Raw genomic sequence first — 15,416 nt, 5'->3', positions numbered from 1 at the left:
AAGAACTTTGACTTTAGCTGTCTGCAGTACAGTACTCTTCAGTCTTTGGTCATGAGAAATGCCAACATGTTTAATAGTCCCAGTATTGATAGCATCACTTGGTTGTACATTAGCCTGATCTTTTAACCTATTACTGGTATTTTGTTTAATTGGAAATTTACTAGTTTCACAACTGGATTTACCATAATTACAAAATCACACATTATGGAACCCAGTACACTGAGTACATCTTATTTTTATTTTGCAATCTCTGGAAAGATGTCCCATTTTTGCAATCTCTGGAAAGATGTCCCATTTCAAACACAGTTATAACTGATGAATTTTAAGTTTACGATTATGGCTGTCTAACCGTAATATCTGCCAGCACTGCTCAGAAGGTTGGCGCTTCTGACAAAACGCACACCATGAGGAACCCTCCTCGGATGACGTCTGCAAGGCTAAAGCCGAACTAACCCTTTTTCTCTCGGCCTCTTGGCGCACATTCTTCTCCATGGATAACTCCTTAAAGGTTTCAGACCTTTCATGACGCTGAATCCTTCTGAAACCAGGGAAGCCACTCTGAATCACTTCCATGGCCTGCACTTTCCCTGGACCATTCCAACCAGAATTCGAGACCATACTGGTCACCGCTGATGCCAAGGGCTTCTAAACTTCTCACATGCCTCAACAGCTGGTCTTGTAACTTCCACAAAGACTCAACATAAGCTCCCTTACTTCTGGGTGCAAAGTAAGCATTCACTAAACCTTGAACATGAGCAAAAATTATTCTTTCTGGAGGACCAAATATTTCTTTCAACAGCTCACAGGCTACCTTATAGTTGGCAGAAGTAAGTGCTAAACCCTGAATAACTATTAGCACTTCCCCTTGAAGTAATGATTGCAAGTAACTAAACTTGCTAATAACTTGCAGCTCACTCTGGTCAACTAACACATCAAATCTTTCCGAAAAGGACTGCCACTCGGTCAAATCACCAGAATACTTGGGAAGTTCTAACCTGGGTAACTTCACTTCTGATTTATCTTTACTGGAAACAGATGCAGTGTCAGTCTCAGTACTAACACCTTTCAAACGTTTAGCTCTTCAGCTAATATCTGGTACTCTATAAATCTATAGGTTTTCATCTATAATATGCCTCTAAATCAGCAAAGGTCTCTTTGTAATTCCACTGCTGCTTAAAGAACATCTAAAACTGCTAGTCTTTTTCAAAACACTAACTGCATTCTCTAAAGAGTTCGCCATTAAGCGTTATGCACAACGTCTGCAACTCATTAACAGACCGAGTCAAAGCCAACCTTTGGCAGCCGACGGCCTCATAATAATTCCTCTGTTGTTGCCATAGTCTACGCATTTCACAGCAACTTCTTAATATCTTCTAAAGGTACTTATTTTCGGGTTCTGGGTGCCGTGCTTGATCCTGAGGTAATCTCAAGGCTAAAAGAAAGACGGTCAGGTTTATAAATGAGAGGCAGCCATCTTAAATAAAACTCTGTTTTTTACGCTCAAGATCGTGGATACAAAATGCGCAGTTGGAAAATAAGTATGTCTTTGCTTATACATTACATAAACTTCACAATGGCCTAAACAAGCAAAGATGTTTACTTCAATCTCTTCTCTCAAAGGTTTACAACACAAATACAGGACGATATATATATATATATATATACATATATATAATATATATATATATATATATATATATATATATATATATATATATATATATATATATATATATAACTATATATATATATATATATATATATATATATATATATATATATATATAAATAGAGATGAAATCACGAAACGGAAACACTGGGTGCTGCAGGGGCTAACTCGATGCTAGTCCTTTACTTAACGAACTGCTGTGGGACTAGTGTCCACAACACTCCAACTCAATTTCACTGTTATATATTTAGAAAATACGTTCCATATTCTCATTGATTGATTTATACATATATATATATATATATATATATACTGTATATGTATATATATATATATATATATATATATATATATATATATATATATATATATATATATATATATATATATATATATATATTAATAATACACAAACAAAATACACATAGGAGAAGACGAGTACGTAATTGGTAGGAGGTAACTAAACAAACTAACGAAGACTCAAAGACTACACTTATATTCTTAACATATATTACTAATACCCGCACGGCAATGCATGTTAGTAACACACGAAGCAATGCATATTACTAACACACACGGCAATTCATATTACTAACACACACACGGCAATGGATATTACTAACATACACAGCAATTCATATTACTAATACACACACGGCAATTCATATTACTAACACACACGGCAATTCATATTACTAACACACACAGCAATGAATATTACTAACACACACAGCAATGCATATTACTAACACACACACACGGCAATGCATATTGCTAACACACATGGCAATTCATATCAGTAACACACACTGCAGTGTATATTACTAACACACACGGCAATTCATATTAATAACACACACGGCAATGCATATAACTAACACACACAGCAATGCATGTTACTAACACACATGGCAATGCATATTACTAACATACACGGCAATTCATATTACTAACACACGGCAATGCATATTACTAACACACGCAGCAATGCATATTACTAACACACACAGTAATGCATATTACTAACATGCACGGCCTTTCATATTACTAACACACACACGGCAATACATATTACTAACACACACACAGCAATGCATATTAGTAACACACATGGCAATGCATATTACTAACACACACACGGCAATGCATATTACTAACACACACGGGAATGTGTATTACTAACAAACAAACAATGCATATTACTAAAACACACAGCGATGCGTATTTCTAACACACACACCGCACTTTTTATTACTCACACACAGCAATGCATATTACTAGCCCACACACGCACACGGGAACTCATCTCCACATCTGTTGACGTGAGAGTTGCTGTTCATTTTCCTCCCCTGAAGAATTGGAAGCGTATTGATTCTTCCTCCCCAGTAATCTCCCATCTCAGGATCCCTTGACTTTTATGCTTTTTTTCTGTCTTTTCAACCTCTACGGACTGGTATCAGTGACGTCACTGGATCCAGACCTTTTGATTGGTAGGGCCTTCTCTTCACCTCCTGGATAATGGGGCTGGATAAGCAGTTCTTTGAAAAGTATCCGTGTGGATGTAATATCCCTATCTTTTTTACCTGTTGCTTTTTGTGTGGTTGTGATACATTGATATATCCGTTCTTACATGCATACATACATATGTATATACATACATTTTATTAAGAACCATAATGCCCTCTGGGAAAAAGTGACCAGTAGATTAATTGTCAGATTAACGTAATTTATTGATTTTTCTTTGCTATAAGTGTTAACTAAATCAGCCTTGTTTTCCTTAGTTGTAAGTTATTTTTATTATTATTCAGTTCAACGGCTGTACCTTTTTTCGTTAACGTAACGACCAGTTTTGTTTTGCTTCCTCCTCTTGTTGTGAATTACCAAACTATGCGGGCCTAACAATTGTTTTCGTTTTTGGTTTTCGAGTTGAACTGGAACTATAGTGCTGTATGTGGAAACGGTCCGGTGAGTTCCGGTGAACTACGCTATTGGACGTACGCTCTGTTAGCTATAGCTTTATTTGGAAATTATTGCTAACAGACCTTCAAGATTATTTATGTTGTTTTTTGATGTGTGAAGGATCAGAGGCCTTTAACTTGGCAAATCTTTTATTCTCCTGTTTGATTCCAAGTATATCTATACACTTTCTCTCTTCTCATTGTTTGCTTTTATATTTTATCAGTTTTTCCAGCCTTGCTTACCATCCCCTCGTAACCATTATTTTTTCATAAAGTAGCTACAGATTTTAAAGACTTAACAAATTCACAATGCAGTACTGTGTGGCAGAAGTTAGCTTACAATACTGTATAATAGAATATCAGAGGTATTAGTATAGTGCATTTTTTAGTATAAATAGTACAGCAAAGTTGTTATAGTGCATTGCATGTTTTACACTCTGTCTCTATCAGAATTTATACTTCTACAGTATTCTTTATTTCTTCTACAGGTTCATATTTGGGATTTTCGATACATAGAACGGCCTGTTCTCTATTTAGATATCAATAAACCTGTTGTAAAATTATTGTGGTGCCCATCAAGGTGAGTTATCTGTTAAATTTTCCATTGGGATAAATTATTAAGGTGGGGTGGTTGTTGTACCCTGAGTATTGCAAATGGTTTCATTACCAGCTGAATACTAATAAAAAATGTAAGAATTATTAGAAGTTTGTAAATTTCAGTGCCTCTGGTGATTGGAAACTTGTTGAATTTTTAATTCACAGTGATATTTCGGTAAAAAAGTGCAGGAAATTAATTTGGTATTTTAATTTAAATGATTAAGCAAAATTTCATTTCCTTTGATTGTACTTTAATCAGACTCCATGCTGAATGAAGTCAGTATCACATGGACCATAACCAATTTATGTACAGTATATGAGGTTCACATAAAGTGCCACATGTAATATTGAACTTTTCCTCTATGTATTTCCAGAGCAAGTTTGTTGGGTTCATTAGGAAAAGATAGTTCTGCGGTTCGAATTCATGACATATTGAATTATATTGTTGGTGGGGAAGATCAAGAACCAGCAGTCATCACAAGAGTTATTACCCCAGATCAAAGTAATTTCATATCAGCATTCTCCTGGCATCCTACACATGAAAACAGAATCATAACTGCATCTTATACAGGTGAATTTTTTCACAGGTTTATCCAATTTTTATCTCATTGGGTGAATGTTTAAGTGAAATTAAACTATAGTTGCATAAGGAATAAACAAATTGAAGTATGTATGGTATTGGTTAAAGTATCTGTCATGTGTATTGCTTTTAGGTAGAAAATAACTTTGGTGAGGTGTATAATGTTGAAACCTTAGTAATTAAGCCGTACAATAGTAAATTTTGGCTTCATCCACAGTTATAAATAGATTCATGTGGTGTATTTCACTGTGTGTTGATAAATGGAAAATGAGAGATGAGTGTTGTATGTAAGAAGACTGAAATGGTTTTAAGCATTTTTCCAACACAAACCCATCAGTTTTATAGTGCCCGTATTCATGGTCTGAATGTCCATAGACATGCATATTTTTGTCTTGTAGACATGAAGAAGCAGAAGTTTTAAAGTGACTGATCATTTGTAGGCCCCTTTGACCCATCAGTAGGTAATAACTATCCTCATTGTCTGTGGTGCTGGCAACACAGCTGTTAGAATATCCGCAGCTTTTGCAGTGTTAGTTTTGGCTACAAGAGGTGTGTACTACTTTGCAGTGGAAACAACAGAACTGACTATAAAATAGAAATTATGAAAAGGTGTGATTTTAGAATGTTATGATTCTTGGCAGGAATACTCTGGAAAGATCTCATTATGAATGAGGAATTGGTGGAGGGATGTATCAAGAAGTTGGAAAAAAGACTCGAGATATCAATAAGAGTAGATATTTTGGACATAATGAGAAAGAATGAGAAACAGTTGGTCAAAACTGCAGTAGACAGGACAGAAATTATGGGAAAAGCAAGTAGAAAAAGACCTAAAGAACAGGGCAGGAGAGAGTGGTTAGAACTCATTTCATGTCAAACCCCATGGAGGGAAAAGCTGATGCACAATCATTTATGATGAGTTTGGGAAAGTCTCCTGATAAACTTTTACTCCACTTAATCCTTTTTTTCTTAATTTATATGATTACTTTTGTAGTTCCATTTTATCTTTTCTCGCCAGAAAGTGTAATAAAAACCACCTGTTACTCATAGGCTAGGTCTGCCTTCATTCCTGTGAGTACCGTATATACTCGCGTATCATGCGACTTTTGAAGACCTAATTTTGAAGCTAATTTTAAGGGGGTTGCATAATACATGAGATATAAAATTAGTATATGTAATATTCACATATCTATTATGAAATACAAACATGACAAATATGCACCTTTTACGTGGATCTTTTAGAACGTTATGCTTTACTTCACTGTATCCAATAATATTGTATGTATTCTTATATTACTATTGTATTGTAAAATGCACACATAGCAATCAATGTTTTAGTTTGGAAATCAGCTGAGGGTGATTACAAGTTAAGTTCATTTTGCCATATTTAACTCAATTCAGAGTGATTTTCTTGCCTCTAGTTAGCGTAAATAGATACTCTATTTATATGGGACAGGGTTATTTTTCATTATACAAAGTGTTTTCAAGTTGAAATATGACTTTAATACATCTTGCGTTGTGAACTAAATTTAGTCATTTTTTTCCTTAATAGATGGCAGTAGGGGCATGTTTTTTGTGTGAAAAAATCAACAGATTCTGTTTGCTATTTTCACTTGGATTTCGTCATAATAAGAGCTTTACGTACTTATCTTTTATCAGCATGAAAACAGCAGTAAAATGTGTTCTTTCATGCCCAGTAGTTTTGATTAAAATACTTTTCTCTCCAATTTTATTTACGGCCGAGTTTCATCCATGCTTCCGATGCATGATGATTTATAGTCATTAGCAGTTTGAACATTGTTTTCTCAGCTTCAGCTACAACTTGCCAATCTTTTCTCCATAGCAAATAAGGGTGTAATGTAAAAATATATCAGTCCTATACTACTTAACGTCATTTGTAACATAACCACGCTAAATTTTTACTTTCGTTTGATGGTCGAAATGCAAGCAAAACAGCTGTTGTTATCTGATTTGGTTGTTCGTAGCATAACAGCCGTTTCTTGTTAGGTTATTTATGGTTGTACACATTTACGCAACAAGTATAACGTTATTAACGGTACTTTTATCATTCTCTTTTACTTTTTTTAACTTATTTAACTAGAAGATGGGATAGATAAAGAGATGGAGGAAAAGAGGTTAGTCTATTGTAATTTGGTCTCTCAAAAAAGGAATTTAACTAGAAGATGGGATAGATAAAGAGATGGAGGAAAAGAGGTTAGTCTATTGTAATTTGGTCTCTCAAAAAAGGAACTCGCATGATACATGAGATACATGATAAAATAATTTTTTAAGGGTGAAAATTTTGGGGTCACATGATACGCGAGATCACGTGTTACACGAGTATATATGGTATATTGGTTCATTATCTTTCATTGTCAGTAACTAACACTCTGTTCTTCTATTGATGCGTAATTCAGATGTATTAGTAATTTTTTATGCAATTTTTTGTTGATACCTTAATAATGTTTGTAATTTTTTATGCAATTTTTTCTTATATCTTAATAATTTTTGGCACTGTGATCACCAAAAGGAAGTCAGTAAGGTGGGTGGTTGTGTGCTTAGCGATAGCACAGTATTGGTATTTCTTACTTCACTTAATTTTTTAGGTAATATTTGAGCTATTTCATATTACTGTACTGATTGTGTTTTTCTAGGTATCAGTTATGTCTTGCCCACCTGTCCATAAGTGGTGGTTGTAATACTTGCTAGCATTTCAGCAATACAAATTTATGTTCTGTACTTTTACTTATATTATTTAATAGTTTCTTATCTTATTTTACTTTTTATCCATCTTTATTTCTCTTATAGTTCATACTTTTCAGTTTCTATTTCTGTACTAGGCTGCTTTTCTTGTTGAGGCCCTCAGTAGCATTCTACATTTTCAACTAGGATTATAACTTTTTATTGTTGTGATACATCAGTCTATAGTTGTGAGGAAAATATTTGTTTTCTACCATTGGATTAAAGGCATGCATATGTGAGCATTCACTCTTAGCTCTTCTATTTCTGTTTACAAAACAAATACATATACAGTATACATGGCAGGGGATATTCAGAGGGCAAATGAGAGCTCAAAATTATTGATGGGTTTGTATGGAAAAAGATTTTTATATTTAGAAGAGATCTTGATATTTTTTAAATTATCATGTGTTGCTGCATTCTTTTTTTTTTTTTCTCCTTGGGTAGATTAATTCATATTGGGACCTGTTACATAGCATGCTTTTGCATTATCATTAAAATCTGGTAATCCATCGTATATGATTTAGGTAAACTGGTTGACAACGTTGTTCACGAGAGAATCACTCTGAATTGGTCTGTTACAAGTGCCTTAGTATGGACAAACGGAAAGAAAATGTTGCAACATGTAGACAACGAGCATCCAATGTATCCTCACTTGGATGATATTTCTACTGCCATCATGATTCGAGCTAAGAAAAGATATGGATTATTTGTAAGTACAATTTTTTATTGCTAGCTTTTTTCTCGCATCCAAGTGTAGTATATTTATCCTAGATTATAATGGTCATTGATATGTCATTTACTAGTGATGTGGAAAATATACAGATAAAGTTTTCTTATGTGATGTGAATAATCTGTTCTTGAGATTGAAAGAATGCGTATGTTTCACAACTAACTTATTGCTAATAATAGTCCAGGTTCATGGTCATCAAACTGTCCAGATACTACAGTTCCACAGAGGAAGAGGACAGTAGTCACTGCTACACATGTGCAGATACACATCCCCAAGGTTCCCAGTAGTGATCACAGTACTATTGAAGTAAAAACCTTTATGATGGTGATGATTTCTGTAGTAGGAAGCATTGCATTTGTGTGTTGGCAGGTTTTACCAACCACCCATTAGTTTCATTTACTTTGCTTTTTTATGGTTAAAGAATTTTTTTGCTTTTCTATTCTCTTTGCTCTTTTGTGTGTGTTTTTGATGAGGTTTTCAATTTGATTATTTTGATTGACTGATTTTCTGACTTGTTTGTAAATTCATCTTCTTTTCTAATAATTTTAAAAAGTTTAGTAAGCATACGTTTTCTTTTGTTCAAAGAAATGTGAGAATGCTTCAAGTATTAAATTTTTATACCACAAACATCTTTCATACAAACTCATTCATCATAAAGAGCCCTCTTTATTGGTCAGGATGTTTTCAGACATGTATAATGTAAAATCTTGATGACAGAATAGTTAGTTATAAAGAGCATCGTTTTGTACTTGTATGCCAATGACCCATTAGTAAATGGGTCATAGGTGTACATGTTTTGCAGAAATTAGATCTGACACAGCAAGCATGAAGGGATTGGAGGTGGTCATTTTGCATATGATTGATGTGTTTATATGAAAAATGTGTTAAGTAATAAAAGTTAATTTTTTCACACCAGACCCTCGTATTGCAGAGCCTGAATCTCACTTTAGGCAAGAGGTTAGAGTCTGAACTTTGCAAACTTATAATGGATTTATAAGTAGGCCAAGAATCAGAATCCAAAAATTTTTATTGTTATAGGAGGTACTGTGAATAGTTGGACCATCAGAGAGTAAAGCAGAGAGTTATTTTTTCAGATCCTAAAACAAGTGGAATAAAAATGCTCATAACTCAGAAAAGTGTCTCTTGAGAATTAGCAAGGAATGGGAAAGGGAGATGGTTATTTTCTGATTACTGGAGCCATCAGGCTGGTTAATTTGTATGGCCAAGTAGGTGTGTCCTTGGGCATTAGTAATTGACTGGCCCCCCTTGTAGAGATGATCACTTTTGACCTTTGGGAGAGTAGGGGGTAAGGACTGGAAAGACACTTTGTCTAGCAGCAGTCAGTCGTAAGCAGAAACTAACAGGTAAGGCAACTCTGAGGCAGACTTAGATATGGAAGAATCAAAAGAAACAGGTAGGCACATCTGTAATCATGACGTAGGATCAGCTCAGCTTAATCCCTAGTCAGGTAGCTCTTTTGAACGGTTTAGGCAGATATTTAACAGAGGAATCTTATCGTGGCTCCAGATTTTGTTACTTAAAGGGTGCATCATTGAGTCTGGCAAACAAAAAAGTTGAGTTATTTTGTGGCTTTGGTTTTGCAGGTAAAGTATGCCTTGTTAATTTTTTTTGTGTTAAAAGTTCTAACTGCAGTGTGCAATATAGTTACATAATAAAATTTATCTGCTGTACTTTGGTAAATTTACACTTTAAAAATAATTTTTAAATGTGAAAGTGAATGAAAATTAGAAAATACCAAGTAAATGAGTTGCTCCAGGTACTGTATTATTTTATCTGTATTTCAATCTTTGTTACTTCAAGGATTTTTTTACTTAATGGGAAGGACATACCCCCCCCAACTTTTTTTTAAAGTTAAGGAGCATTTTTTATTTTTTCAGCCTCCTTCAGCCCAGCTGCATTGTTTTCTGCTGGTTGCTTTTAAAACCATTTCTCTGATTTTTCCTTTTTCCAGTTTTCACTGCAGTTAAGAAAAAATCCTTTTGGCAAGCTGAAGGAGTCTAGAAGTGACTCTGATTTCTTTAAAACAATTTCTAGTTATAATAATAAAGCAAATTGTTCTAAACTCTTATCTTTTATATAGTTTTTAAATTCCATTTGTATACCTGAACTTTGTAATTTGCATTCTTAGGAAGAATAGTTTTGTCAGCTAAATGAATTTCTCTTCACGTTTTAGGTTGAAAACCTAGCCAGTAATGGAGATGTGACGGATGACATGTCTTTGAAAAACCTTTGGACCTGGCTTGATGCAGCTAAAAGTCACGTCTCTGGGAATTTCAAGCTACCTGGCGGTACACCATACAGATACCACGGTGTTTTGTAAGTTTTAAATTTGATTATATTTTGGTAATGTGATACTGTGTATATAATTTTGTTAGAATTACATTCTGTGATTTTTGTTCACACTTAAGAGGCCTTTTTATTTTATTTAACCTCACGATCCTTTAAATTTCAGATCTTCTCATTTATCTAAGAACACAGTTTAATTACTGTTTTATCCAAAATTTGGATGTCTTTGAATGGTGATGTGAAAATTTTTTTGAATGTTCTGAATGAAAGAAAAAAATATTCAGATTTCCACAATGTAATACTATGAAAAATATTAAAAACTCATAGTTCTAGACCTCAAGGATCAGTGTTTTCTGAAGATGGGGATATTTTTTCTATAAAGAAGAAAATTGTTTTAAGAGGAAAGAATTTAAGATTATGAAGATGTAATGCAAGGTTTGAAACTTTAAATAAAGCAAATTATTATGTTAATGTTAATGATTTTTTAAAAAACACATTAGTAGTAGATAAAAATTCTTAGCCTGTAAAAAATTGTAAATCCATAGTAGAATATCATGGTTTATATCCATCAGAAACACAAGGGAAAACAAGCTTCCAGTCAGTCTGTCTCTCTCTCACTCTCTTACTGTTGACAATAAAGATCAATAAGAAATTCTTTATACTTATGGGAATGTTTGCTTGTTTGCTGCTAATGGAATGTGAGATTCCCAAGATTGAAGTGAGCAAAATTAAGTTTAATAACTATTTTAATATGTACACACATGGAGAGAGAGAGAGAGAGAGAGAGAGAGAGAGAGAGAGAGAGAGAGAGAGAGAGAGAGAGAGAGAGAGAGAGAGAGAGAGAGAGAGAGAGAATGTTATGGAGTCTTGTGTGCCCTATAATCCATTGTAGATGACAGAAGCTTTAATAAATCATTAAAATTATAGGCAAGAAAAAACATGTGAAAAAGATTTTGCTAAAGTTTAGGGAAAACTAGTCAGCAAACATATTGTGAATGAACTGATTGTGATGTTGAATGTTCTGCAAAAACAGATGGAAGGCAAAGTCTTAATAAACACTAAAATTTTATAAACATATAATTTGTTCCTTATTGAAATGATTTACTGGCTTTCATGGAACTTCGTTGGAGTAACAACAAATTCTGTTTGTCTTGTTAATCTTAGTGCTGAATACTGTGTGTCTTGAAGTCCTGACTGTGAGAAAACTTTAGACTATGGAATTTAGAGGAATTGTATTGTAATTAACTGGAATCACATGTAATCACTAAAGTGGAGACAAATGCTTAGAGCCAAACACACACACACTGTTTATATCAGATAACAATGAGAGCCAGCTGCTGTTTAAATTAAGATTGAATTTCCCAGGACTTCAAACATAATCACTGAGTATCTCCAGTATCATCGACTTGTTCATAAATTAAAAGAAAAAGTATATCATTCATCACTGGTGATATTTAACTGTCTTGGTGGCAACATATGTCATCCATAAACAAGTTTTTAATGGTAGTCAGTGATTTATTTCATATGAAGGAGAGTTATTGGGCTTTGTTGAAAAGTTTTAATTATATAATTTTCCTCTTTAGTTTACTAGAATTTATGTTGGTACTTTTGCAGGAGTTTAATGACAATGGGAAACACTAGTTCTGATGTGACACACAGACCTTGGGTAGGACTAGAAGGTATTAAACCCTCGTATGCTAAAGTCTTCAGGTAAGTATAAGTAATTTACATTTCTTGTGGTATATACAGCTTCTTACTGTAAGTTAGTTTTCCAAAAACTAAGTAGAAAGTTAGTTACAGATAGAGCTCTCATCACTAATAAACTTACTGGCAAAAAGCAAGGATATTGCAGTTCAAAAACTCTGTATATGAGGGTGAAACCCATCAGTGTTGATTAACTAACCAATTTTATCAGAAACCAAGCAGCTGTAAATTTTCCATAATAGACATATAAATGAAATAAAGAAATGAAAATATATTTCTTAGTGATGTAATTAAATTTATGTACAGTAAAAGAAAAAAATCAGTTGAAATACATAATGTTCAAATTTTTGTTCCTAATGGAATGTGGGTGGTTGACACATGCACTATTAGTGGCTACTAGTCACTGCAGCAGAATGAGTCAGGAAGAAATTTTGTCAGAATATTAACTGGAAATTAGAAAGAGTTAGGAAGAGATTTTGTTAGAATATTAATTGGAAATTTTATTTTTGATTTTTAATTGCTTCAGGATAATTGACCTGCCTGGGTTGGTAGTTTTCAGGTACAAAGCTTTGTGTAGTACATAGTCAAAACTTTGAAACAATTAAGTTTCATCAAGATAAACACCAAGAGTCTTTTACTGTTGAAAAATGTCAAAATGGATTTTTCATTCTTGAAATCAGTCAGTGAGGACTGGTTCAATATGATGTTGTATATCAATCTGCTGGGAAAGCATTACTAGGATGGAGTAATAAGACAGAAATCTTGAATATTGTATGAGACCTGAGACTAGTAAAGAGTAGACAAAAGGAAATGGTACATGTAGACAAATTTCAGTTTCCGTGGTATAATCATGTTGCCCACTAATCATCTCCTTAGAAGCAGTGTGAGCATCAATGCTTGTGTCCCGGCGTTCCTGGATTTCCTTGCTCCGTTTCCTGGCTGCTTCTGAGATAGACCTCCATTCTACTTGCAGGTGTTGCTCTAATTTTGTAATATTACAATCCGTGCCCGGAATGTCGTTCCCTGGCCTGTTGTGAAGTGGAATAAGGTCTGCAAGAAGAAGGAACACAGAAGGAAGTCGGTGCTTCCATCTTGGGAAGGATTTCTCCTCCTACAGAGTGGAAGCTCTGCTCCCCTTCTTCCAGAACTTTTCCATCTGCTTCATCATCCTTTGATGCCTTTTTCCTTCCTCTTTTCTTCCATTGATTCATCTTTGGAAGTACCAGGAGTTGGTCATGGTGATAGTTTGTATCATGCTGCCCTGTCTCGTGGTGGGGATGTTTTGCCTTCAGAGAGGGAGGAGGCAGCTGCCGTCTTCTTTTGTTTCAGATTTGGAGGGCACAGAAGATGTTGTCTATTTGGCCTCCCTAGGCCTACCAGGTTCCTTCTGGATGGCCTGTTGTTGCATTTTTGTCTCTTCACACTTACTAGTGTCATCCCCTGATACCCCCCTCCTCCCACCCTCCACTTCTTTGGTTCTTGTGTGCTGCCACCTAGTGGGACACCTTCGGTGCTAACTGCATCATCCTGGAGTTGGCAATACAGTGCATCAATCGTCAACTCTGGGTTAGGCTCGTGCTCCTGTGATGTCACTTCCTACGCCATCTCTCCCCGTGACGACAGCATCCGTGACGTCATTTCCTCCGACTGCTACCGTGACGTCACATCCAGCTACTGCCGTGACGTCATCTCCTGCAGTTGTCGATCCTTCGGACGCTTTTATTCAGTCTGTGGTGGACAGACTAGACTGTTTTTCAGGAGAAGTATGATGGTCCTTCTGTCAAGAAAAGGCATAGGCTTCCTTCTTCTTCATCATCGTCTTTCATCTCCCCTACTGTGTGCTTGGAGTGAGATGTTGGAGGATTGAAGATTTCATCACTCTGACATCTGAAGCCGAAGACTGTTTCGTCAGCCTCTTCCCATGGACGTGTGTCTCAATTCAATTATGGACGTTGTCATGACCGTGTTGCTGTGGATGATGTTTTCCTCCCAGTAGCCCCTCAGAAGTTGACTTCAGTCTTTTGTTCCTCCCCTTCTCGTTCTGTACAAATTTGGCAGAAAGATAAGGCTCTGATTAAGAAATCCCAGAAATTGTGGCAGTTGCAGGAGCAGAACGGTGGGTAGTGGATGTCCTTTAGGTAGGATATCGTCTTCCTTTCGACTCCCCTCCTCTTCCTCCGATCATCCTCCTACACCTGACTTACATGCCCAGGACTCTCTTTGAAGCACTTAGCTCTTTCAGGAGGAAGTAAAAGATGCTGGACAAAGGAGCATGAAAAAGGTAGTCCGTCCTTCTCCAGGGTTCTACAGTCGGATTTTCCTGGTACCAAAGGCCACTGGTGATTGGAGACCGGTGATGGATCTCTCAGCTCTGAACATTTTCGCCAGGAAGATGAGGTTCAGAATAGAGACACCCCAGACAGTCTTAGCAGCCATAAGAGACAACAACTTCATGTTAACTATAGACTTGAAGGATGCATACTTTTAGATTCCTGTCCACCCTTCGTCCAGGAGGTTTCTCCGCTTCAGTCTTGGAGAGCAAGTGTTCCAGTTCATTTCCTTTGCTTCGTGTTGACAACAGCTCTGCAAGTGTTCATAAGAGTCTTTACCCTGGTGTCGACATGGGCTCATTCTCAAGGGATTCACCTGTTGAGATATCTTGATGATTGGTTGATCTTAGCAAGTTCCCGGGAAAGGCTGGTTCTAGACAGGGATCGTCTTCTCCAGTTTTGTCACTTCCTGGGTGTCATAGTAAATCTGGAGAAGTCCAATCTTCTTCTCAGCCAGAAGATCCTGTACCTCGGTATGGTGATAGACACACCCTCATCAAGGGTTTTCCCACTGACCAGAGGAAAGAAAGAATCAGAAAGAGTTTGTAAAGAACGTGTTGCTTGCAAAAGATTTTCGACTCTGGTTCATGTAATCAGCCTCGCCCTCCTGCCGGTATTGAGAGTTAACAATACGTTCCCCTTTGCCTTAACTGGTCTAGATTATGCAGGCCCTTTGTTTGCCGTTGATATTCCGTTTAAGAAATTGTATATATTATTATTTACTAGTGCTGATACAAGGGCTGTTCATTTGGAGTTAACAGACTCTCTTTCTGTGCTTGATTGTATTTAGCCAGGGACAAGG

At 35.7% G+C, this 15,416-nt stretch overlaps 1 protein-coding gene across 1 annotated transcript; it reads left to right on the top strand.

Moving 5' to 3' along the window:
- Positions 1-4,037: 4,037 nt before the first annotated feature.
- Positions 4,038-12,348, top strand: LOC136855363 (GATOR2 complex protein MIOS-like). Its single transcript, XM_067132282.1, has 5 exons — positions 4,038-4,207; positions 4,599-4,795; positions 8,068-8,252; positions 10,468-10,610; positions 12,195-12,348. Exons 1-5 carry the CDS (start codon positions 4,053-4,055, stop codon positions 12,292-12,294), a joined length of 780 nt encoding a protein of 259 aa, XP_066988383.1. The 5' UTR covers positions 4,038-4,052; the 3' UTR covers positions 12,295-12,348.
- Positions 12,349-15,416: the final 3,068 nt, after the last annotated feature.

The sequence above is a fragment of the Macrobrachium rosenbergii genome, chromosome 31 (genome assembly GCF_040412425.1).
Source record: "Macrobrachium rosenbergii isolate ZJJX-2024 chromosome 31, ASM4041242v1, whole genome shotgun sequence".
Taxonomy (NCBI): Eukaryota; Metazoa; Arthropoda; class Malacostraca; order Decapoda; family Palaemonidae; genus Macrobrachium; species Macrobrachium rosenbergii.
The sequence above is the reverse complement of the archived record's forward strand: the minus strand, read 5'-3'. Positions and strand labels throughout refer to the sequence as shown.